Here is a 26653-nt window from a genome sequence, read left to right on the forward strand (position 1 = left end):
TTAAGGTTGAGCGATATAAACCTCACCACCAATACAAACATTAGGTCCATCTCTACGGTTGTGGCACACACAGCCCATATAAACATATATCTACACATGTACATTTCTTCTGACCCTTTTTAAACTCTTCAAGGTGAGAACAGAAACAAAAGGACAGTAAAAAAAACAAACCAAAAAAACAACTGTACACCTCACAGACAGTGATGATAATTATATTCTATTTTTTTTGTTAAGAATTCATTTTTCTTCTTCTTTTGTTGCGCTGAAATGATGTGAAATGGTCTGGAGTGCTCGTTGTTGGACGCGTGTCCCTCTGTTGCTCCGTCATGGTGGCTGTGTTGCTTGGACGTTTGAGTGCTGAAGCCGCGAGTGCCCATCATCGAAGGATGGGAAGAATGGTGAAAACTGCAAAAAGGTGAAGGAGTCAAGCGTCCATGCTGTCTCCATCTCAGAGCGTCTCAAAATCAGTGGAGGCCCGAGCACAGAGTCTCCATTCCAACTCCATCTCAGTGGGGAAACTCTTCACAGGAGCGATCCATTTCGGCTGTCTCACTGTGTGTTTGTGTGGAAACTGTTATACTTGGACGTGCGTCGCCTGGGTCTGCTGGCTCTGCACGCTGGACAAAATCTTCTTCTGGTGCCCGGCGAGAGTCACACCCATCTTGGCCAATTCACTACAAGGAAGATAGAAAAGAAAGAAATTAATTAATGGCACAAAAAAAGAATCTTCATTGTCTCTCAAATGCCAAGCAGCTGCTGAGGTTTCATGTCCAAGATACTTGTGTGAATCCCCTTCTTTCATTTTAAATGACACTCAAGTGGCATATAGTGCGTCTTTTACTGACAATGTTGACCTATTGAGTGCTTAATTTAACTGGGATGAGTCACCAGCCGTTTGTACCTGACACTGATGTAGAGGATTGAGTCCAAGCTGACATATCCAGCACTGGAAAAGTTCTCCTTATACTGGCCCATCTTGATGGCCTCCAACCACTCATCCACTGTGCTCACACTGAACTCTGGGGTGGACGCGTCCTCCCTGCTGGGATACAAAGCACACTCACGACTCAATGAAATGTTGTCCCGTTGAGTGGCTACAGTAAATAATAGTTTCTGAATTTGCCCTTGGAGCTGTTACTGAGTCCAACTCTTGTTAGGGGCATTCATTAAGAATGCAAAGTGTCAGCAGCACACTTGAGGAGCCAATTAATGTCCATTCATGGTGCTCTGTCTGCATTTGGACAGAATGGCTTTAACTCTGCAACAACCACAGTATGACAGACTCAAGTCCATTGTGGAAAGAAAATATGAACCCTCAATGTAACCTACCCGTTCGTGGGTAAGTTTGCTTCATGATTCATCCCCTCGCCTCCAGGACAAACACACATGGCTTTAATTGTCAAACTCTTTGACTGTTTGCTTTCTATTGATTGTTCATATGCATGCTCAAACTAAATACATTGCAAATGTAGTACTAATTGCATCTGCACTAGCATACGATATGCACTTACATACCGGTACTGTGCTTCATATGCTTCAGTTGAAGACAGTCTATAAGGACCCGTGTATAAGACTCTTCTTTCTGGTCTCAGTTTGTTGTGTCTTCGGGGGGGTAGGTTTTTGTGAGTAGTTCTCCTCTGTTGTCTTTTCAGTTGTGCTGGGATTTGTTATTTTATCTTTTTTTAAAGTGTCTTCTGTTTTCTTGGAAAGGGACGGGCTCATACTTGTTTGCACACTCTGTATGCTGGTTTGGTTCTTAACATCAGTTAAATGATGTTCTATGGTTGTGTGCAATACAACCAGGGTGTGGCAGCGAGTCTAAATTTAGAATGTGAGACCGTAGATATGCCAACCCACAATCCTGTATTCATACCTTTTCATTGACGAATGTTACTTTGCAGAGATAAGAGATTAGAATGGGGTATTACCAGGGGGAAAAAAAACATTTCCTACTTTTCACAATTTTCATAACTGACAAAGTAGATTTACAACGTAGATCGAAAGCAGTGATAATGTCTTCTATGCATGTATCATCCTATAATGTAATCCAGGTATCTCCAGACTACATGCGTGTGTGAGTGAAAGAGCTGAACTCAGGATTTCAATGTACAGCTTTCTCCCACTGACCATGCTGAGCTGTTGGCCAGCTCTCTGAGGCTGGCTGGGTTTCTGATGAGCTTGTCCAGGATTGTGACAATCTGTCCAAACTTAGGCCTGTCGCTGCGTCCCTTCTCCCAGCAGTCCAACATGAGCTGGTGCAACACCACAGGACAGTCCATAGGAGCGGGAAGACGGTAGCCCTCATCTATTGCTTTGATCACCTGGAGGGAGAGAGGGTCAAATATCAGCTTCTAGATCAATACGAGAGAGGGACAAATAAATGTCCCGGAAAATTCGTTCTTCAAATCAGAATTGAGCTGAAGATGGAGGAAAACATAGCAGTCGCTGTAACTGAGACATGATGTAAGTGTTTGTGACTCACGTCCTGGTTGGACATCTCCCAGTAGGGTCTCTCTCCGTATGAAATCACCTCCCACATGACGATACCGTAACTCCACACATCGCTGGCTGAGGTGAACTTCCTGTAGGCGATGGCCTCTGGAGCCGTCCATCTGATGGGGATCTTCCCTCCCTGGAGATGGTTCACAACACAGTCAACACATTCTTGGCATACGGAATATGTCACCCTGAACTTGGTGTTTTACTGCAATGGTATAAATATGTATAGGTTGCTTCATTAGTATGTTTGAGGCTAAGCTCTATAATAAATAGGAGTGGAGCTGATAAAACACGTTTTAAGATGGTGGTTGCAGCTCGGTGCGGCGCTGCTGCCTTTACAAACAGAGCAGGTCTGATTATACACCAATGTAAAGGAAACACTCCCTCTTTAATCTGCTCACAACATAGAGGCTACTTTGGCTCCAGTGTTTACTCTTATACTCTTTTGCCATCTTTTTTTCTTCTCTTGCCTTTGTTGAATCAAACAGATTCCATAAAGCCCACTGTATAGACAGAATAGGGAGTAAGATACCCACGCCCTCTCTCTCTCTCTCTCGCCGTCTAACACACACACACACACACACACACCGTACCTCTATAGGGCTCAGTTCAGCTTTTTAACATGCGGCAGCTGCCTCTGCACCACCTAGCATTTCCCATCTCTGCTTGGTCAAAGTCAAATAAAAGACAAAGCTGCCAAGTCACTCGGCACTGTACTTTTGTTACCACCACCCCCAGTCCACCCCTACCCCATCCTCTCTTTTTTCTTTCTCTTAACTGCTCTCACTGGATCCTTCGCCTGCCTTCCCTTATTCTCTCGTTCTCTCTCTCTTGCTCCCTCTCTTTCTCTCAGCCTCCCTCGATCTCTTTCTTATTTGATATCCTCTCTCTCTCTGTCTCTTCCCCGTCTCCGCCTCGGCCTCATGCCTGCAGCTCTCCATCTAGGTCTCCTGACATCAGTGGGGGTGTGTGTGTGTGATTGCAATAGAGCAGTCAGCGGCTGATACACTCCTCCCAGGGCAATGCTAATGCCATATTAAAAATAACATCCCCAACACTTCCTATGAATATGAATAATGCCATCTCCTTGTGGGCATTTTAGATGAGTTACTCCGCAGTGGTTTAACTCACTGACGTTTGAGTTTCTTCATTCTCTCCGTGCTCTGTGAGAGGATGGTGATTACCAAAGACTTCTTTCATCTGTCTATATGCGGGCAAAACGTGAAGTCTGTGTGTATGCATACATCCAGTGTGCGTGTTGAATTTTGTGAACAGCATACGTTTATGTCATCAGTTGGGTTTCATGGCCTCATAAAAATCCAACTGCATTGTGTAGTACAGTTTTAGAGCCCTATTTAAACCATCTACAGCGCATGGACTAAAGTGCATGGCTGAACAGCATTTAGGGTGTGTCCAACTCTACTTTAGTTAACCAGCACAAGGGTCAAAAGAGGTTGTATTAAGCCTCCTAATTAATCACGGGTGCGTTTTGGGCGTAACGTGTATTAAACCAATCAGATAGTCATCTCCCATTACCTTTGTAGCCAGATGTGCCTGCACCTGGTACATTGTTATTCAGATGGTGGATTTGGCAAATTGAAGGATCGAGCGGTCTTTCTGCTAAGGAAACAGATTTGCTCTAGCGCAAAGTGAAAGTGTGCATGCAGACTTTATATTAGAGCAGTGGACCCTCATCCTCTGCTGTCTGGCAATCCTCTGTCCCATCAACAACTCTTTCCTTTCCTGCATGTGAGTGACTGCGCTGACAACCTACTTAACTGAAGTAATAACAGTTGCACTGTGCTTTGTGCTGGGTGTAAGATAGGGCCCTTACAGCCTTACGTCAGTACAGAGACATTTTAAACATGTCAAGAAGAAGTCATCACACGTCCACTCAGTTCCTACTGTAGCAACTGAGACCAGACACTCGGCCAGAGTCGTCCCACTCAGTGTCCCGCTCTATAGCCGTGGGTGTCAGGTCTGTTGACAGCAGGCTCCCTCTTGCCACTCATGAGCTTCCTCGTCGTGTATAGCCTGATTTACATATCCAACTCTGATTGGATGGTTGGGTTCTCCCATTTCTATCATGGAAAACAAAGTGGTTCATTTCCTGAGCGATGTGTTTTCATGCATCATTTTCAATTGGCTTGTTAAAGTTATATCAAATTGGGAAGCCGTTTAACGCGGTGATCAGCTTTCCCTACATTTAGTTTGAAGTGCTTGTTCTATTTCCTGCGGGAATCAAAACAAGCATGATTGGTTTACTCCGGGTTGTCGCTCCCCCATGTCGGAGATAATTTCCACAAACTTTCTCAACTGCTCCACGTCACAGCTTTTGGCCAAGTTTTGGAGTCTTGAATGCAGCGCCAGAGCCAGAATATCATTCAGAGGTTTCCATTGACATTTAATAGCAGCCAGCTGTGCCTCTAGTGCTTGTGTTCATATGTGTGAATGGCAATAATACCAAGTGGATACAAGTGGACTTGCTATCAGCTCTGATCACATGGTGTGTGTGTGTGTGAGGAGGGTGTGGACCAAGTCCCGTAAAAATGACATTCATTGCTCTTCTTCTTTGGGTCTGTTTGGGTCGACCACGTTTTTAAAATAATGATTACACGGTTTTGGTTTTCTAATGATATATGGGTCAATGGGTGAACTGTGATTGGAGGTAACATTTGTTCATGACAGCTGTGAGCGTCTTACCCTTGTAGTGTAGGCAGCCTCCGGGTCGTCCTCCAGAACTCGACTCAGGCCAAAGTCGGACACCTTACACACCAGGTTGCTGTTGACCAGGATGTTTCGAGCTGCCAGGTCTCGGTGAACGTAGCTCATGTCTGACAGGTACTTCATGCCTGAGGCGATGCCGCGCAGCATGCCGACCAGCTGGATCACCGTGAACTGGCCGTCGTGTTTCTGTAGGTAGAGACAAGGGGAAAGATGAATTAACACACAGCACAGTGTAAACGCTGACGTTCAGCCACATCCGGGGGGCATAGTGATTATGATCAAGTTCTACAACAACCCCAGTAGGAAGTGAAGGCTCAAACCAGGACTCAAGCGCCTGTAATGGCAGCAATCCGTGCTTTTGTCTCTGGGCTAGACGCTGAAGCCCATCCAGCTCTTGCTAAGCCTCCGCTTTGACCTCTCTCTGGGAGGTGGCAAGCAAAAGATGAAGTTATCCACCCAGCGATCAATGGAGAATCAATAAAGAAATCCTGCTTGCAGAAGATTGGATCTGATAGAGATGTCAAAACTTTCCTCTCCAACACTAACCGTGAATGCAAGCAGAGCTCGCTGGATTTCATATTTGAGCTGTCTTTGGCAGAGAGCAGAGCCTGTTGATCGATGACGGTCCAGCTCACCTTCCTCTGCCAATTATTTCTGCCCCGGGCCAACGGCCCCCGTTAAAAAGCCATCCATGTTATCAGTCACCCTCTCTCCTTTATAATATCTCTCCTTCCCTCTGTGTCTTTGTTCTCTCCATCCATCTCTGTCTGTCCTCAGTCACTGTCCCAGAGAGAGAGAGAGAGAGAACTCTGTATTACTTTGACTCGCTCTCCATCTATCTATCTCCCCTCATCTTTCTACATCTGTGCACCCCCCTCCCCTATCGTTCTTTCTCTCTCACTCCCTCTGCAGCTGTGGAGTAAGTTAATTAGCCGGTGGTTTTGTGAGATACTGATTGATTGGACTGTCTAACAAACCTACAGACTTCCTCTATCAATCTGCCCACCACATTGCATTGCCAGGAAGGAGGAGGAAGGGTGGGCAGGGCGGGGAGAGAGAGCCGGGGAGACAAATGCAGGGCAGACAGGTTAGGCAAGGAGACGAAGGCGACGGATGAGAAAGGTGATGATGGAAAATGAGACTTTTTGGGCAAATTCTAACATAATATTTAAGTTTACCACAAAACTAAAAGAAAACACATAGTAAGGAAGAGCGTGGAAAGGCTGCTGGAGGTAGAAACAAGGAGACTAAAAGAGGAAGAGCTTCGCGGACAGAACAGTGGTTTTGTTGTTTCCGAGGGACGACTGCTTAATAAATGGTCATCGTAATTAAAGACACATATGGATGCCAGGAGCACGGATGAGCTGTAAAACCCATAAAATTCCATAATTATATTGAGCCACTGCGAACACTCTTTATGACCCTCATTACAATACATACTGCAACACACAACACGCGTGTGCTGTGTGTGTGTGTGTGTGTGTGTGTGTGTGTGTGTGTGTGTGTGTTTCAGGCCATTTTTTATCTGTCAGATTTCATTTCATCTTGCTTCAGTGTTGCTGATGGGATTGGTGTCTATTTAGCGATGGGCCCATCATCACAGACGTAATGGCTTTGGAGCACTGCAGTGATTTTACTGGCTGACAAGCAACTCTGAATATGAATCAGGGGGACTTTCAATGTGAGGCACATCGGGGCTGCAACAAGCGATTCATCTGGGTGTATGCAAAACCTTAATTCAAAGCTCCTCAGCTAAATCAATCCTGCTACGTTTGCTCCATGAGCAGGAGTCACGAATCACACATTTATCAACATTTACCACATTATATGCTTGTCTTGCGCATCTGCAATGTAATAAAGATCCATACTTTTGTGGATATAATTGACATGATGAGAAATACTTCAGATGAAGAAATACATTTAGATGTCTTGAGTTAGTCCGTCTGCAGGCTTGCGATGTGTTTTAGAGGATATGCTTTCGGATAAATTCATTAAAAACATCAATTGTAATGTAATGAATGTATTGAGTGACAGGCTCCTCTAACTCTTGTCATGATGTCGATTTCAATAACAAAGCAACACCTCCACAGACTCCCTTTGATTTTTAAATCTCTTCACTAATAAGGGGTTCAGCAATAACCTTGAGTAAAATCTGCTTTTCCAGACTTGATTTTGTAATGTTCTGTTAGGGATTTATACTCTACAAACTAGTCTCTAGTTATAGTTCTACTTATTGTACTTCTCTGTTAATTCATGATCAAGCCGTTTTGTTTTAAATCTCTTTGGTATTTTGGAGGTTATTTTCCTGCAGCTTGGACAACAATGATTTTCATTGTTCTTACTGTTTGTGTCACTTAAACCCAACATTTCACCCCATAAAATACTCTCACCATGTCTAAATACAGACGCCATGTACTCTTCTACGCACACTGTACCATTTAGTGGAGATGTGGTGCATTTGTTTTACTTTGAAATTGTCTGATGTGTCGTTCCTAGCTGCAAAAAACTGCAACAGCTATGTTCTTATTTCTTAGAAACAATGTGGCTCAAGTTTAAAAACTCTACTGAGCTGAAATAGTGTTACTTTTAATGGAGACTTAACTTAAGCCCTTAGTGTGAAACGTTTTATATACAGAATTCTTCAGCTTGAGATGGACAACTTCAGTCAGGTATCTTTTTTTAATCTATTCTTAGAAGAATGTGCCCTCCAGGATGGCAATTTGGGGGGATGAACGCTACAATTTCCATTCATTTTCCACGGGGCCTTTGTAAAGACACGTGGCCCTGGCCTCGGAGGAAATGTGTGTGTCGTGTTCCTTCCAGCTGAGCCACGACTCACCTTGAGAAAAGTGTCCAGAGATCCGTTTTCCATGAACTCCGTTATGATCATCACTGGTTTACCTACGGGGGCACATAATAAGGCAGCCGTTATTGGAGCAGAATTACAAGGAAGAAAGACACCAACTATAAAGAGACGAGGACAGAGAAGTCGTTGAGTCCACAGCTGTGACCAGCCTCCCTCTCTGTCTCGCTCTCTCTCTCCAGGGGATAACATGGCATGTCGTCATCAGTCACACTGACAGCTTCTAATCAGCCCTCTCCATAAACGCCAGCAGATAATTAGAATGGACCAATCCTCCAGAATGTGTGTGTGTGTGTGTGTGTGTGTGTATTAGGGGCCTCCTGAGATCTCGTGAATACTAATCAGCCTCAAGGGGAAGGGGGTTGTGGTTGGATCGCTACATGCACCTGCACGAGTGTGTGTTGGTGTGATGAAGGGGTGGTTGACTGACGGGCCCTGTGCACTATGGTCCCCTGCATGGCATCTGGTGGGGCTTACAAATGATGAACAAAGTACCTGCAATCACATGTACACAGGCACACACCCGCTCACCAAAAACAGCGGTTGTCTACGTTTTACAGGGTTCTCCCCAGTTACCACCCCCCCGACAGCCGAGCTTTGCCAATCACAAACAAACATGCAACGTGCAGTACGAATGGTGTGTGGGTGCGTGCATGGCTGGTAAACACACAGCCTATGTCAGTTGTGATGAATAGGTCACATTTCCCCAATCAGACCTCAGAGATACTGGGTAACAAAAACCTGGTGTGGAGATGAGACTGCACGAGACATAATCTTCTTAAGGACTGTGTTCTTAAAGAACACAATAGGAAATTAAATTTTCCCTTCTTCTTCCCTTCTCCGTTTTTTTTTTCTTCTTTTAATCAAAATGCCATGCCAATAATGCTCCATTGAATTAAGAATTTGAATTGGGAAATGAATTGAAAGAAAAAAATTGAATAGAAAGGAAATTACTGGTAAACAAATCAAGTATTAAAGAGTGCAATGGAAATTGGACAAAAGAAGCAAAGGGTTAAAAGATAAAAGAGGGAAAAGAAAGACGGATGGTAGGGGGAAAGGGCACGTGGGAAGGCAAAGAAAGAAGAGAAGGAGGAAAGGAGAAGGAAGGGAGAGGAAAGGAGGAGGAAGGGAAAGAGGGAGAGGAAAGGAAGAGGAAGGGAAAGAGGGAGAGGAAAGGAGGAGGACGGGAAAGAGGGAGAGGAAAGGAAGAGGAAGGGAAAGAGGGAGAGGAAAGGAGGAGGAGGGGTCAAACGCTTGTCATGGAAAGGCAGGAACAACACCACCGAGGCCTACAGTGAGATTGTAGGTAAAGACAGCAATACATCACCTTAAATGAATTCACTATCGCACTGCAGCAAACACACGCACACACACACTGGGACTCACACACAAACAGAGTCGCCTGGTCTCTGGTGGTGGTGTCTTCTCTGACAGTAACATTAGTCTCAGGGATAAAAGTGAAATAGAATTGGATTTTCTTCTGCTGGGGGTGAGGACTGCTGGTCACATTTATCTCCACTCTGTGTGTGTGTGTGAGAGAGACAGAGCTGGTTTCAGGGCATGGCAAGTGGATGGGGGGGGGGGGGGGGGGGGCGATGACCATCTGATTTCAGCTCTGATCAGAGGTGGAGAACATATGTGTGCTTTGTGTGCGTGTGTTTGTCACAGCTACAGATAAAACCGTTGATGGGATTGATCCCGACTGAAAGGAGGTCTGACTAATTCACAGCTTTCTGTCCACCAAGGGGTGTGTGTGTGTGTGTGTGTGTGTGTGTGTGTGTGTGTGTGTGTGTGTGTGTGTGTGTGTGTGTGTGTGTGTGTGTGTGTGTGTGTGACCATTGAGGGAGAATATTACTTTCAGGCACACAGTGTTACATGCGGTCAAGAGAGAAGCCCAATGAAACACATTCATCCTGTTGTGTCGGCTTAGAGGTCCATGAGAGCCTGGCACGTTCACACAGACACACAGACCCTGCTATCACTAGCCATCATCTGGACACCTGCCATACAGAATTATCCCTGCAACTCTGAACGATAACAGAGGTTACCAATAAAACCGACCACACGCACTTCAGCTGTATATTAGCTCGTTCCGTCTCTTTTTGTTAAGTGCCAGCACAAACGCACGCACACACTCAACGACACAATGATTCTCTTTCAGTTCTTGTAGCGACTTCATCACATGCCATCCATGTTTCAAACACACACACACACACACACACACACACACTGGCAGCACGGAGCCTCTTCAACTCTGCGCGGCGCACCTCACTGCCAAACATGTTTGGCCGTTCTGCAATTTCCTCCTGAAAGCGCATACTTAACTAATCACATTCATATTCATTCCAATTTATAGCCTTTAGAAATAACGCAGCCGTTTGTGGAGCTAAAAAACACCTCCCAGTGCGTGTGTGTGCAGAGTGGGTATCGATGCTCTGCCAGGTGGAGTGTGTTATGGAACAATTAGTGAGGAGTTGCTCTTCTTTTTACAGCTCTTCAATAAGTGAGAGAAGAACATGTGGTCTCTGCTTTCCTCAGGATGGAGATAGGATTATTTAGGCCTCAGGTGTGTGTGTGTGTGTGTTAATTTGTGTGTGTGTGTGTGTGTATCAAAGTGATGGAGTCTATACATCTGATAAATTACATTATGAGCGACTGTTTCTGTGTGTGTGTTAGTGTGAGTGTAAACGAAAGTGATACAGTCCGTATACATCTGGACAATTAAATTACGAGTGGCTATCTGTGTTTGCGCTAGCGGGCCACATTACCGCATTATTGAATGAGGCGGCCCAAGGTACAAACGAGAAAATGAAATAACTGCTGTATTGATTAATGTTAAGGCTCTGAACTAAGTGATACGATGCTTTTAACACAGGGCAGATCTCTGTTCTGGGAAGCGCCACGTGAGGGTGCAGAGAAACAGTCAGACAGAAACTCAATAACCTTATCGCCACCCCTCTCTTCACCTCTCTCGCCCCTCTTCGCGTTCTCCTCTCCTCTCATTTCCTCACGTTTGTCTGCTTGCCATCTCTCCTCTCGTCTATCTGCCCCTTTTCTTCCCCCTCGTATCTCTTCCCAACATCTCCCCCCCCCCGGTTGCCCCCATTTGTTTTCAAGCCCCATCTTCTCTCATTTCCTCGCTCTTGTGTCCTATCTCGTCCGTCCCCTCACTTCTTCCCTCCGTCCCGCACCCGTTGTCTCCCTTTCTCTGCGCTCCCCTCTTTTTTTCTGCTCTTCGTCATTTGTCCTCACAGTCCAATCTCCAGATCTGCATACGTATTCAAAACGTGAATAACTTCAAACGCTCTGACAGGAAAGATTGAAACACTTATTATTCATCGCACAAAGACACACAGTTAAACTAATCACGAGTTTCTTCAAACAGAAGACGGATGGAAAAGACGGGCGGTTTTGATAGCACCTTTTCAGTTTGTGTGTGTGTGTGTGTGTGTGTGTGTGTGGGGGGGGGGGCGGGCAATGTGGGCAGATGAGATGGAGCTCGGTAATTGAGGGTTTTCCAAATGAGCCGATTTTTGCAGCGATTGTAAAACACATAAAGGGTGGATGGATAAAACGAGGGACGGGGAGATGAGGGGAAGATAAGGAGATGGAGGGGAGGGGGGGGCAGAATGCTGCACTTTCCTGATGCGTAGAGAGACAGACAGAGAAAAGAAAGATCTTCTTTTTTCTTTTTTTCCTTTTCCGCATGTGGTGCTGTAATTAGCATGACAATAGCAACAATCAGGTGACAGACAGCAGAGTCGGTTATTAGAGTGGCACATGGAGGAGGCAGAGGGCTTATGAGGTTTTAAGAGGAAATAACACACACACACACACACACACACAGAAGCAGACAGTCAAAATAAGCACATACCCAATGCAAAATACAACTGTGCAAAATTCTAATAAATACCACGATAACCATCATTGCTACATTCGCTACGCTCCATCATTACTACTACCATCATGTATTACCATAGCACTAGTCGTACTTATATTATGCTGTTACTTGTAAGACTATTATTAACATTATCAATCATTCTAAAGTGCTCCTTCTTGCTATTTGAAGAAGGCGCTTTTTTGCTTCCTTGCCGTGAGTCAGATGATGATGATGATCGCCTGTCTGTCCGTTAAATATGAGGCTACAGCCAGCAGCTGGTTGTCTTAGCCTATCATAAAGATCCGAGGCATACCGGTACCCTGGTTCTGTTCAACGGTTCAAAAAAGAATTGCCCTACCAGCACCTCTGCACGTCACGCTTTGTTTGTTTAATGCGCACACACTGTATCCTGGGACACAGCAAGGTTAGCTTTCCCCCACTGTTTACAGTCTCCATGATAAGCTAAGCTAACAGTCTCCTCAGGCTCCGGCTTCATATTTAGCAGACAGATACGAGTGTGATATTGTCATCCAGTCAAGTCTTAGCACATTTTATTCTTAGGCCATTAAACTCTTTTCTTGTCTGATATCCTCAGACCAAATCTTCTGCTTTTCACAGTATCATTTCTACTGGTATTAATATGTTTACAACCACAGCTACTTCTGCTACAGCAGAACAGGGACAGAACAGCTACTCTCGGTACTACTCCAACTAATAGTACTCCTATAACTGCTGATTCTACTACTGCTTACACCTACACAAACCAATCCAACACACCTGAGCCCAGAGCAGTCAGGGTCAGCCTGCCTGATTAGACTGAGGGCGGTGTGAAGGGACCAGCTGGTGCTGAAGAAAAAAAGGGCCTGAAGGAATTATTGACCCATCTCAACTCTCACCCCCTCACTCTCACATATGCACCCTGGGCTGTGACCTGTGAAATTGCTGCTCCGCTGGTGAGATTTGTTCCTGAGGAGCTCTATCAGCTTCTCAATGTGCCGTGAAGACAAGTGAGATGAGAGACACAAAGAAAGGCATGTAAAAGTAGACAGACGCTCGTTGCCTTCACACACAGCAAAAAAGAAAAGAAAAGAAAGGAGCACAAACATGTTGTTATATTCATAGAGCACAGCAAAGCCAATCATTCCACAGTCAGCAGAACATTTCAAGGATTTGGAGTATTTTTAATCGGAATGGCTTGTGCCATTGAAATGAAGGTGCCACAATTACATGTCTTCCTGCCAGAATAATACAAAAACCCACAATTGATTTAGTTTGTTGCTACTCTTACAAACGGCATCAATCAACGATGCAAGGGTGTAAAGGTCACAGTTACCACAGAGAGAGAGAATAAGAAATGCAGTGCGTTCTCTTTCTTAATATGCATGCTGCTGAATATTCATGAGCCTATAACCACATCCAATTAACTTTATGGATTATTAATATTCATGATAAAAGCCTATGCATATGCATATGCTCTTTTATTGTTGGCCTAAGTGCCACTGAGCACCGGTGTGTGTGATGGACTCAAGATCTTTGTGTGTGTGTGTGTGTGTGTGTGTGAGACAGCGGGAGAGAGGGGGAAAGCGGAGGTGTATTTGACTATCTCCATCTTCCTTTTGGTTGTCTGTTCATCTCCAAGAAACATCTGCGTGACATTCTATGAATACTGTGTTTTATCGCAGACAAACTCCCACTTTAGTTGCTATTACTGACGTATTTTTCTGTTTTCTGCCATCTGAACGAGCAGAAAATACAGATTTGATCGGTTAGTCGGGCACTTCTGCACTGCGGAATCAACACAAATACGGATCGAATTTTACGATGCCTGTGTTGGTGATCACCTATTTTGACATGTAAGAGATCACAGAATGGGTTAGAGCTAACAGAGTTGTCTTCTTGAATTTACTGCCACACAGCCACACTGACCAGCCTGGAGATTATAATATAAAAATACGACATTAGCGGTTGGCTTTGCAGTTCATTAACGCATAATTGCTGGACCATTTCACAAATTATGAGAACCAAGACACACAAACCAAGCTCTGCATTTCGGTCGCGATAGCAGTTTGGTCATGAAGGCGGGGATACCCAGGTACAGCAAGGACCAGGCCTTCCGCCATGCTTTCTGGCGGTTGAAACGATTCTGTCAAGTAAAGAGCTCCAGGGGATTGCATCAACGTACACCATCGGCCTAAACTACGGGGCAGGTTGTGCCTTCAGTGTGGTTGAAGGTCCAAAACGGACAGAAAAAAAAGTGTTATCAAATTGAGCCTGCTTTGCATTGATGTATTCTGGGTTTGAGAGATGGAGGCAAATAGAGACATGTGGGGAGTGCTTGAATGAAAAGATTAGAGGGACACTGGCTGAGAGGTATGAGACGAGAGAGAGAGAGAGATGGACAGAGAGTGGGATTGAGAGCAATGCCTGGCGAAAACAAATCAGCTGTCTTGCTGAACCAGGCCTGTGTCTATTTCGCGCACACGGACAAACTTGCCCTAATTGCCCAACACAATCATGGGAATTAAACAAGTGGCTGCATGAGAGGCAGACAGCTGCCATGTTTCATCAAAGCATTGCCATGGTAATGGAGTTTTTTTTCATCTGGTTCAGGGTTAGCTCTTATCTACATCGTCATCAGCGACGTGAGAGACGCACTCACTCACTGCAGAGAAAGGACAAGGGGAGTGTGTGGTTACTAAACCAAACGCGTCACTCACATCTTGTCACCACACCCTCCAGCCTGATGATGTTCGGATGGTCAAACTGGCCCATGATGGAGGCCTCAGACAGGAAGTCCCTCCTCTGTTTGTCAGAGTATCCCGCCTTCAGACTCTTGATGGCCACGTAGATCTCCCTCTTTCCCTGAACACGCAGCCGACCACTGCAAACCTCCCCGAACTCTCCTACGAAAAGGCAATAGTAATTTGAATTCAGGTTAAAAATGTTACTCTTTTTATTTACATAAATAGTCGACTGCTGTTTTTACTGCCAACTCACCAGCTCCAATGACTCGCTCTATGCGAATATTGGAAGCATCGATCTCTTTGGCAAAGTCCCTGACAGCCTGGTTGGGGTCTTCGTAGGTGTGAGGATGGATGTAGATCCTGCTGCCTGGCAGCTTGACTGCATGAGGAGGAAAAGGGGTGAAATTAAAGTTATATGTGGTGATATAACCAGAATTATCTCGGTGTATATACAGCAAATAGTGTATTGATCCCTCTGGGAAATGTTGTTTTTCTCCAGGAACCCACACTGATGTCTACCGGGAGACTTCAGCAGCGTGAACGCATGTTAAAATGGGAGCTCGAGCGTGGGCGTTCTGTTTGAGTGACATCGCAAATGATTACATAATTAAACACAGAACTACTTTGTTAGCAATGGTGTTAAAATGACTCATAACGTTTAACAGGAACCCATAAGGAGCTACACTTTGCCAGCAAACATTTATGTAAGAGTGTGAAACAATGTGGTTTATTTAGCTGAGAACGCGGCAAAGTTGGAGACGTACATATTATGCACTAACTGTATTAACTGTAGCTCTGACTGCTTTTCAACAATACATGAGAAGGTATGCAAACACAGCACGGCTCTTGATGTGAATAACCAGTGTGAGTGCTTTTCCTGCACTATAAATACAGGTGATTTGATCCATTGCAGGATGGTGTGAAGCTTGCTTGCATAAGCACAAACTTACATTTCAAGATAAATCTTTGAGTTTGACAAAACAAAAACAATATGCATTTGTGTGCATCATGTTGTAATGCTATTTATTGCAGTGGTGAATTTTTGGAGAGCACATGATAAGAAACCGAAACATGCACATTTATGACAGCAATACACATCCAAACATTTCTGCGTGCGTCTGTGTCTTTACCTCGGCCATGTTGGAACTGCATCTTCTCCTCATCGGGGTCTTGCTTGGCTTTGATGTAGCCACAGTGTCTGAAAGAGAAATGCACAGCTGGATTAGGATCCTGTATGTTCTGTAGACCTAGATACACGGCACAGATTGTTTTTTCACCACACGGATACCAATATAGCTGCATTGCACGTCTATGGAAGATCACATACCCTTGAGTGTGTATGTGCAATTCCACACAGGTGGTGAATCTAAAATATTTCTAGGAACTGCACTACACAGCAAATAGCGGTGAACTAGATATTTCCTTTTTTGTCTTTACACTTCCACTCCTCTGAGGCTAGCTTGGAGGAAACTAATTGTTCCTCTTTTTCTCTGCATCTACCTGTCAATTCTGCCTGAGGGTGTGTGTGTGTGTGTGTGTGTGTGTGTGTGTGTGTGTGTCCATATAGAGGCAGATCTATCCATAATGCACGCTGCTCTTTCATCCCAAGCTGTTTACCACTGCCTTCAATATTATCATGCGTCACACACACACACACACACACACACACACACACACACACACACACACCCCTCTATGCCCTTTTCCCACCCCCCCTGCAGCGCGGGTCAGTTCAACGATCAAGACAGAGTATTGACAAATTGATCAACTCAATCCTGCCGTCCAGCTGTGAGGAAGTGTTTAACTTACTGTTTTACAGACCTCAATGGGGGGAGGATGCTGCTAGTGTGTGTGTGTGTGTGTGTGTGTGTGTGTGTGTGTGTGTGTACGTGTCATATGTTTGTGTCAGTGTATTTCTTTCCACTTTGTTCAGCTTCCGCCTCGAATAGTGTCTAACAACCCTGATCCCCCATAACGCTGTCTCTGAGATTTACGGCTCTTTTAAATTCAGCACGAAGATTTTAGGACAAAAAACATCAAATGTAAAAGCAGTTTCATGTAACGAGGTACTAAACAACACAAATACTACAGCCTCCTCTCCTCCCTTCAGTTTCCTTCTTGTGCAATCCTCCTCAACGGTTGTGCAGGTAAAGCAGCAACCGCTCGGTATCCATGTCTGTCCATCATGAAGATGAATCGATTTGGGCTTAGAGCCAATAGTAGAATCAGCAGCACAGACCGTGTGTGATTTAAGTCAGCAGAGTGGAGGAGGACAGAGGAGAGAGGGAGGCTGAAAGAAATGGCAAATATCAAATGAAGAAAAGGGGGTGATGAAGACAAAAATAACAAAAATACAAACCGGAGTGGAATAGAAACAGTAACGCATTAATGTGAGACACAGCGGTAGAAATTGGGAAATGTGGGGTCTCACTAGGCTCAGCAAATCTCAGTCATTTGGTGTATAATCCTTCTGTTCATTTTACACAGCTGAATGCATGGTATAACCCAGACATCAATAGGCTCTCTTGGGAACACACACACACACACACACACACACACACACACACATAAGGGTAGAGACTGGTTGCTGGTATTTGAGGATAAAGAGGAGGGGGCTTAATGTTCTCTGGACCCCACCTGGTTATCAGCTGGGCTCAAGCCAGTCAAACACCAAGGGACCATCATTACCCCCTTGACACACGCTCACACACACAAACACAGTGCTCTGGGGCATGTGTTTTGAGCATATGGGATATGGGGAATGGGGACATGGGTCACACCTCTGCTCCAACTGTGATAATCCTGTGGGGACCTACGTCTGCCCCCCCCCCCCCCTCCCCCCAACCACCACACACACACATGTTCTGCGAGACCCACGTTGAAAACACTTCCCCATCGATGCTGGATGTGTATCCGTGCGTGTGTGTCTCCACGGGTGCATGGCTGCATACGTGAGTGTGTGTTTGTGTGTGTGTGTCTGATGGGCAATTAATACATTTCCATAGCAAGGCAAGGCAAGTTTATTTGTATAGCACATTTCAACAACAAGGTAATTCAAAGTGCTTCACATGAAACCATTAAAAGCATAAAGGCAAAAGTTACATTACGCTGAACGCAATCAACCATACACTGCCGCAATTCTGCAATTACTCGCACACAAACCACGTCTGGAAAAGATCTCTGCCGATCTGCGTTTTATAGTGTACGCCTTGCACGAACTCGGTCCCGGAGGAAATGGCGACATATTGTGCACTTTCTAAATTTTAATCGATGTCTCCCTGAGACATTACGCTGCGACTCATTTCTCCTCTCCAGTTAGAAGTGTCATGAATCATTAGTGCTGCAGTCTCAAACATGGCACAAAACTTGACATGGCCGTGGCTTTGTCGTCGTTCCCCCCCAACAGCTGTGGCTCTGTGTGTGTGTTTGAAATAGATATTTTATTTAACATCTACAACTTAATGCAACTGACCAGTAATTCATCTACAGGAGAGTCGAGAAGAATCACACATTCATACGGATGGTTGAGGCTATTTCATGTTCAAACAATTCGGCTGCTTGTTCTGCATGTAAATGATCCACCTTTTCAACTTTCTTTCAAAATCACTTTTTACTACAAAGAGCTCGCTTTTTGCTGATGAATAATTACGTCTTTGGAGGCTTTTTACTGGCTACAGCAATATGCTAATCATGCATTTGCGACTTCTTTGAATAATTGCTTAAATTTAAACTGAACTCTACATTTTTAGATGTGCTGTATACCTACAATACCCACTGTCATTGAAAGCATGATTCACATTTAATGGTTCGGCACTCAACGGTCTTAGGTTTAGGTTTGAAAAAGATTGCAGTCCCAGTTACATATTGTTGTCATTTAACGAGAATATAAATAGAATAGCTTGGGCCTCAGTACATTCGAGTGGCTTCACAGCTCACCTTTTCCTCCCAGGCCTCCACATGCGACTGTAGTTTGCATTAAAAGAGCTGTTTTTAACATTCCGTTTTCCATGTAAAGATATAGGAGTAATATCTTCCTTTTATGAAGATTTATTTAAATTATGCGTTGTTATCCGGGCTTCTCCTTGCTATGTTGACATAGCCAGGCCGGTCTTGCTTTTAGTGCATGTCAGTGCACGTGAGCGTGCCCCGCTGGTTAGCTCACGCCCGCTGCTCTGCGCAGCTCTCACAGCGGTTACAGCTGATAATGCCGTCCTGACAGAAATCCTGGTTGCGTAAGCGTGGCGCCCACCCTCCAGTTCCCCCTCAGGTTAACACTGTTAGCTCGGTCGGTACTTTTGCTTAATGATCCTCATTAACTTTATTTGAGCCTCAGATCACAATGCATTTCATTTTGAATCTTTATTCATGTGTGCCTCCTGTTTTTGGTCATTTACTCTACTCTCTTGTTCGATTACACCTGACATGTAGGACACTCTGGTATCAAAGTCCTGTACTTTAAACAACGAGTGTCTAAGAATGTCTCTTCCTGGATTGTCTGCTATTGATTTGGATGCCACAGGTTTTCACTTTACACTGTGAGCCCCTTGAGCTGGAACACACTTTGCAATGAGATAGTCCTCGTCGCATCGCCACCAGCTGCTTCTTTACCCTGCAGTTTGGAGGTAGCACTATCTGCCACTGTGGGAGAAGTCGTCGTTCCGTTTAGCTGCCATCTAATTACGCTACACTCTGCTGTTTCATACAGTAAACGCGCAAACCACGCACGCACAGCTGTGTATTCATGCAGATTAAAGGTACACACACCTGGTGCGCAAAAACACACACTTTAATGGACAGCGATATCACTATCACACCCGGGCTCTCACCTTTCTCTCTGCCGCTCTCTGTTCCACTTCAGTGAGGACAACAGGCTATCCCTGCCCTCCAAAGCCACACACTCCACATTTGCATATCAATTTACTTTTTAATATAATACTCTGTCACTCGAGACCCATTTGTCATTCTGCTAGCAAGCTCCCACCTTCATAGACCATCATCCATATATTATCCCAGCCATTGCCCCTCCCCTGTTTTCCTATACCTTCCTGTCCTTTATCTCTCTTGGGTGTGACATATTTCCTTAACTCTTCCTTTAAGAAAAAAGACATTCCCTTTTCCAATCACATCCTCCTTTTCTTCCTGTTATTCCCTCCATTCCCCCCCCCCCCCCCGCCACATGCCATGTTCTCCTCTCTCTTTTTCTTTGTGCTTTTTTTTTTTTGATAGAAAGAGTGGACACTGGGAGCTGGAAAGAGAAAACAAAGGAAGAGGTGGAGAGGGAGATGGAAAAAGAGAGTGCTGACAGGCAAGAATGCACAATGGGGGTCCAAGCCTGCATACCAACTAACCAGCAATCAGATGGAGGGGGAGAGCGAGGAGAGATGCGGAGGCAGCCATATAGAAATAGAAACTCGAAGGTTAACATGAGGGAAGTGTTAACCAATCCAGCAGCCTTATCTAACACATTGTCACCTGTGAATACTTTGCTTTGCCCAGCACATTTTCATATTGGCACTTGAGTATGTCCACCATGTTATTGTATGTAGGCTATTATATTTAATCCTTTCATATATTCATATTTGTTCATTTTTATGTACCTTTCCTAATTCTTGTGTGGGCATGTGGCAAATAAAACCCTTGAATCTTGAGATGGACAGTTGTCTGGTGGCAATTCAAAATGCAGGAGGCCCATGTCGTGGATGACAAACACATTGGGAATCAGCCCGATTTTTGTAAACCTTTAAGAAGATTATACAATGTGATATTGTCACTTTTATGCCAAGTGTTCATTTATTGGTCTATTCAGCCTCGAGCTCTATTGCTGCTTCCTCTCCCCCTCAGTCTAACTCCAAGCTATAAAGAGCGCGAGATAACATCTACCGCACTGAGCTGCACTGATTTGTGTTTCTTCTAATAATCTCTCACTGATATGCAGGGCGGTCATTACGTCACTCAAACTGTTCTGTGCTGCTACAGTATTCTCTGATATTTAAAGCTGTAACAGCCTGCAGTTCAATAACGCCCTCGTGAAAAGTGTCTGCTGAGCCACTAGAGTCTATCTATCTGAATCAGAGGAGGAAAAAAAGAAAAATGTACGGAGGTGAGAGGGTGTGAAGCAGAGAAATTGAGGGGGAAAATGGAGAGAACGGAGAGAAAGAGGGATGCAAAGAGGCGCTCAAACAAAGGAGGTCTTTGGCAGGACAGGACAAATAGCTTTTTTATTCAATAAAGGCAGAGAAAGGATGAAGAGAAGAGGGCCAATATGGATGGTGGAATAACCTTGAAACAAAGCGACAAGCCAAAGATGAACTAAGTTGTGTGTGGACGACGATGTGTCGGTGATGAAGGAGAGACAAGAGACACAGAAGAGACACATAAAGACACAGTTTGTCTTCATGAGAGTGAATAACCTTGGACTAATGTTAACCTGAGACGTGAAGAGAGCTAATAAAGTGTCGAGTTCTTAGCTGCGTGGTGTCGCTTAGTTGTTTTTTTAATATGACTGCCCACCTTTTATAGGATTAGAGGCCGGGAGAAGAAATTAATACACTCCGACGCAAGGAAGAGTCAGAGGGGATCATTCATACAGAAAAATACGATTCTTCGTTCCTCTCCTCTCCGCTCCTCTTCTCTCCTCTCCTCTCTTTCATTTCCTGTCTTTGCACATCATTTTCCCACTGCTAATCAGAATGACTAGAAAAATGAAATCAGTAAATCATTAGTCACCCCTCTGGCATGACAATGAAATGACACATCTATCCTCCTTTCTTCACTCCGCGAACACACACACACACACACACACACACACACACACACACACCCTGGGTATCTGCTCTCATCATTACTCATTACAATGGTGATTCCATTTAATATCAAGCTATTAAATAAAAACAAATTACCGGGAATGAAATCAATGGATTAATATCACACTCATTGTTTCGCAGAAAAATTAAGCCTCGCTCACCAACCAGGCAAAGAAAACACGTCGCTAATAAACTATGAGGTTCATAAAATATGATTGTGGATAATTAATTAGCATGAACATTAAAAAAAAGAAAACAAACTGACAAAAAGTCTGGGTGATGTAACGTTCAGGAACACAAGTCTCTCTCGCTCTCTCTCCCCATCTCTCTATCTCTCTCCCTCCCTCCCTCCCTCCCTATCTCTCTCTCCCTCCCTCCCTCCCCATCTCTCTCTCTCTCCCCATCTCTCTCTCTCTCAGCACTCTCTGACCACAGTGTGAAAAGATTTACTCAGCTCTGGCTAATTATTAGGAAGGGGGAAATGATTAGCTGGAGAGTTATGAGTAATAAATCTGTCCATGTTTCATTAACAACCTGTTTGGAAACATTTCATTTCGCTCCTGCTCATTAAAGAGAGTGGTAGTACAAGGAAAGGAAAGAAAGGAAAGGTGGGGGAGAAGCAGCGAGGTCTGCGGCGGATCTTTGGGAATTGGTGTGATGTAGCCAAATTTTAAACAACCTGGGGAAAAGGTCAAATGAAAGAGAAAAGAAAAGAGTGAGAGACGAAGCATGCAGTCTGTATCATTAGGTGAGGTGTATCTCTATATTTGCGAAAAGATTAGTGTGAAACTAATTCCCCGAATAATCTTACAACACGGACACTAATTGATTAGGTCACGGTCGTAATATATGTGTGTGTGTGTGTGTGTGTGTGTGTGAATGAAAACAAATGTATTTAAATGGCCTGTAAACTTTTAAAACCGCAACCGAAAAACAGAATTTGTCTGTTTTTGGACATTTGATCAATCCAACTGCAACATCTGCTCATTTGCATAACGCCTGTGTGAAATAGTTCTTGCAACTAGCTGCTAGTATTGCAATGTTTGTAAGCTGCTTTCTCGGAGTTCTGCAGACAAAGCTGTATTCAGCAACACCCTACAGCTTAGCTGCATTAATTGAAAGCGCCAGCATCCAAGCAACACATACAAATCTGTCTAATGGCATTACACACACACACACATCCTCATCCATTTATACATGCGCACACCTCCCCGTACTGGCCTGTTTTGTTTCAGATACACACAGCCGCCTGGCTCCCAAATCGTTATTAGTGCTATTATCAAGCAAACAGACCAACACCACCCACAGGGAAGAGAACGCTTTGGCTGATTTCTACCTCGAGCACATACACCAGTTGGATAACATGCGCCTATTACGTTTTCATTATCTCCATCAGGAGATGATGCATCCAGTCTTGTGTGTGCTGAAGTGAGTGCATCTCTGTCTGTCCACGGCTAATCTTGATTACTGCTGGACCCATCAGAATAATATTTTGTGTCCTCATTTATGACTGTATGCTCCGAGACCTGTCGTGGTTGCAGTGATTCACACTTTCGAAAAACACACATTTGTTGACATATTTTATTGACTATTTTACACTTCTTTTTTTTATCATTGGCTGCTAACTCCTCACTATACTCTTGAAGTCCCAGTGAAATAGAGCGTCTTTAGCTTCTGTACGGTGAAACCACATATTTTAGCAGTTTACAGTAATAAGAAGGGTTTAAGGCTAATCCTTTGCATTTGATTGGGCTGCTAAAAAGTAGGCGGGCTTAAGTTTTACTTGAATGAAGTATATTTTAGCCCCATTGTTTTGGAAATGGGAACGTTTTTGCCTTCTGACATCCAGCATACGTCTCTTTTTATCCCTCCATATAGCAGCTACTACCATCACAAACGGTGAAGTGTGGTTTCATGTGACCGGTATGGCTAGCGACGATTGGATGATTTTTTTGTAAACGCCCCTGAGTGCAGAGTGAGTCATCAGACATTTGAAACAGTTTTACAGAAGACAAAAGATTTATTGGGGATTGTAAAAATACTCCATGTATATATATATCACTATCGATAAATAAATAATTAACTTAGGGACACACGATTAAAACTGGGAATTGGGAAAATGTATTTTTCCTTTCATGCTTCAGTTTGGACTCTTGTTTCCAAATGAATTAGGTTGGAAAATGTAAATGAATATATATATTTTTTTATTATTACTATTTTTATTGTGCATCAATCTGTTCACGCGTGTATTGTCATGTATTGACTTGAAGCGATAATAAACACTTTAGGTTGCAGTAACGCGCTGAGACTCTCTGAGACAGCTGCAAAGATTAAAATGAACGTATGCGAGTAAAGAAAATGCATCTGCCACGTTTGCTGTCAAGACGTTGGGTTAAATAACTGTGGTTTGTAATCATTCAATCAAAAATTACAGCAGTTGTTGTTGCAGATACATCTGGCAGAGATCTGCACTGTACTGAGTGCACTTTCGTTTATTTCCTGTTTTTGTTGTATTTCGTAGTTCTTTCCCACATCCAGGCTAAAAATTCCTCACTTGTAGTCTTTGGGGTTTTTAATCTCCACTTCTCACATTTCCTTTGAAATCCAAACAAGCCAACACACACACACACACACACACACACACACACACACACACACACACATCGTGCTATTTTATACTCAATTAGTGCTCTTCAGTTCATCACAATTCTCTTTCTCTCGCTACCTCTTGACTCTGAACAGCATGTTTTCATTAGCGCATGCTTCTGCTTGTTTTTCACTCTTCCTCTCCTCTTTTGTGTCATTAACTTTTTAAGAATAACCCTGGGCTGCTAACAGATGCTGCGGAGGTAAAAGATCTTGCGCGCCCAAATGCGCACATCATCAGAACATGCTTTTGTGTTGAAGAGGTAGAGCTGTTAACGCTCTCTATTAGAGAAGACTGATAAGTCTTTCTGCTAGAATCATCCACGTTATAATGACATCTCACTTTCCTGTGTTGCTTTCTCTCTCGGCCTTTTCACTCTTTACTATTCAAAACTCTCCTCAGAAAAGGATGTTGTTCTCCTTCAGAAATCTAGGCTCGTAGGATCGTCCTCTGGAAAGTGTGTTTCTTCTTTTTGTCGTGAATGAAAACTGAACTATCCTGCAATAGATTTCTGTTTGAGCATAAATCTGGCTTTAGTAAATAACTGTTCCTCTAAATCCAATGAATCCCTTCTTATTATTTGAAGATTTTCAGACAGATTGCAGCCCTTGACTCCCTACTGAATATCTCCAGCTCTGACAACAGATGCACTCGACAAGGCAGACTTTGAGTCACATAGCAGATAAGACTGCTTAAAAAAAAACAAAAATAACAGGGATCACATAGATGGAACAACTTCACACTGACTTCTCACCAAAGCTGCACATTAAAAACATGAACACAGAAAAACACTCTAGAAATCCGGAGAACAACCGAAGCCTGCAGCTATTCAGAAAAAGGAGACGGTTGCAAGGCTGGAGAATCATTAGACTGCAGACAAAACAGAGGCGCACGCACACACACACACTCACACACGCACACACGCACACACACGCACACACACACACACGCTGGAGGCAGAAGTTGTAACATGTTTCACAAGGAGTGAGAGAAAGTGAGGACTGAAGGGGAGAAAGCTTTTTGAGTGAAAGGCCATCTGCTGAGTCCGTGGCGATGCCAGTCGCTCACACCTGCCAGCCTGCCAAAGCACCCTCAGGAGGACGAACGCACCGACGTCACACACATACACACTCGGGCCGCATGCACTCGCAGAGCAATAATGGCGCGCACACGGCAATAACCGGTGTGATTTGTCAGCGCCGTGCTGCGTCTGAGGAGCTTTGGACAGTTTTTCATGTTTTCCCTCCTGCGGTAACAATAGCATAACAGCACTTTGTTAAACGAGAACAGGACAGAACAGAATGGCCTGCAAATCAGCTCGTTTATGAGGCATAGCTGTGTAGCACCCTGCCCGGGAAGGCTGCAGGGAGTGTGGGTGTGTGTGTGGGGGGGGGGGGGGGGGGAGAGACTGTACGGCCATTCATTGTAGTTTTATAGTTCAGTGATGAAATTTAATCATCGACCACATTCAACCGGTCTCGGCAAACACATCAGATTCTCATGTATCGAGAATCCGATGTGTTTGCTGAGACCGGTACAGAGGGGGTTTCATCCAAATGTACGGAGCAGTAAATGAAAGCCGGAGAGCCAAAGATGAAGCGAAATGAGAAGAAACGGACGGATTGGCAGATGAGACGGAAGGTTTAGTCGATGAAAAGAGGGCGGTATGAGCAACAAGAGAAGAGAAACAGCCAATCCTTCTTTTGAGATTTCTACTCGTTCCTCCAAAACCTGAAGTATCACACTCCCGTTGCATCTTACAGCGCAATCGCCCACCCATCATCTTTCACACTCTTCCTCCTCCTCCTCCTCCTCTCAAATACACTTGGAGTCTACCTTTTCATCTCCTTGCAGCTCTCTCCTTCCCGTTGAGCCACTGGCTCTCCTCCTCCCTCCATCAATCTCCTTTTTCTCTCCATCTCTCACACACCACCTCCTCTTCCTCTCTCGCTCTTTGCTCTTTCACACCATCTCAAAATGTAGCTCTCCAGTGGCGCAAACATACTTCAGATGCATCCCCCCCCCCTCTCTTTGGTACAGTCTGTCATTCCCACTGCCTATCTATTCCTCTCTCATTTCTTCTGCCACTTGTGTCTCTCCTTTAACTTGCTTCTGTCCATCCCCCCCCCCTTCTCGCTCTCCTGCTCTTGTCTCTCCAGTGATGTATCTTTGATCCTCGCCTCATTCCCCCAGCCACAAACGCACTCCACCTACTACACACGTGCACACACATTTTGACAGCTGCACAGAAGTCGGTTTAATAGAAAGCAGTAATCAACACTACTCCCTCCCAAGTGTCCTCACCTCCAAATAGAGGAAAGATAGATAAAGACGGAGTGAGGGGAAAGAGGGAGAGAGAGACGCCTGAAATTCATGGCAGTGCATCGACCCCTCTGTAAAAACCTCGTTAACGCCTCCCCGGCCTGTGAAACCTGATTAGTCGACTGTGAGTGCGTTTGTGTCATAGCGTGTGTTGATAGCACACTATGT

General features: G+C 44.4%; 1 protein-coding gene across 1 annotated transcript in view; it reads right to left on the reverse strand.

The window, feature by feature from the left end:
* Window positions 1–211: 211 nt before the first annotated feature.
* Window positions 212–26653, reverse strand: part of LOC306789190 (ephrin type-A receptor 3-like) — a gene marked incomplete at its 5' end in the record, with an annotated part of 76571 nt that continues 50129 nt past the window's right edge. Inside the window, 9 exons of the mRNA XM_079285011.1 lie at window positions 212–674; window positions 902–1039; window positions 2128–2321; window positions 2483–2632; window positions 5203–5412; window positions 8066–8127; window positions 14687–14872; window positions 14967–15092; window positions 15844–15911. Of these exons, the coding sequence (XP_079141137.1) occupies window positions 575–674; window positions 902–1039; window positions 2128–2321; window positions 2483–2632; window positions 5203–5412; window positions 8066–8127; window positions 14687–14872; window positions 14967–15092; window positions 15844–15911 (1234 nt within the window). The 3' untranslated portion in view covers window positions 212–574. The remainder of the gene's footprint in view (window positions 675–901; window positions 1040–2127; window positions 2322–2482; window positions 2633–5202; window positions 5413–8065; window positions 8128–14686; window positions 14873–14966; window positions 15093–15843; window positions 15912–26653) is intronic.

The sequence above is a fragment of the Melanostigma gelatinosum genome (assembly GCF_949748355.1).
Source record: "Melanostigma gelatinosum genome assembly, chromosome: 15".
Taxonomy (NCBI): Eukaryota; Metazoa; Chordata; class Actinopteri; order Perciformes; family Zoarcidae; genus Melanostigma; species Melanostigma gelatinosum.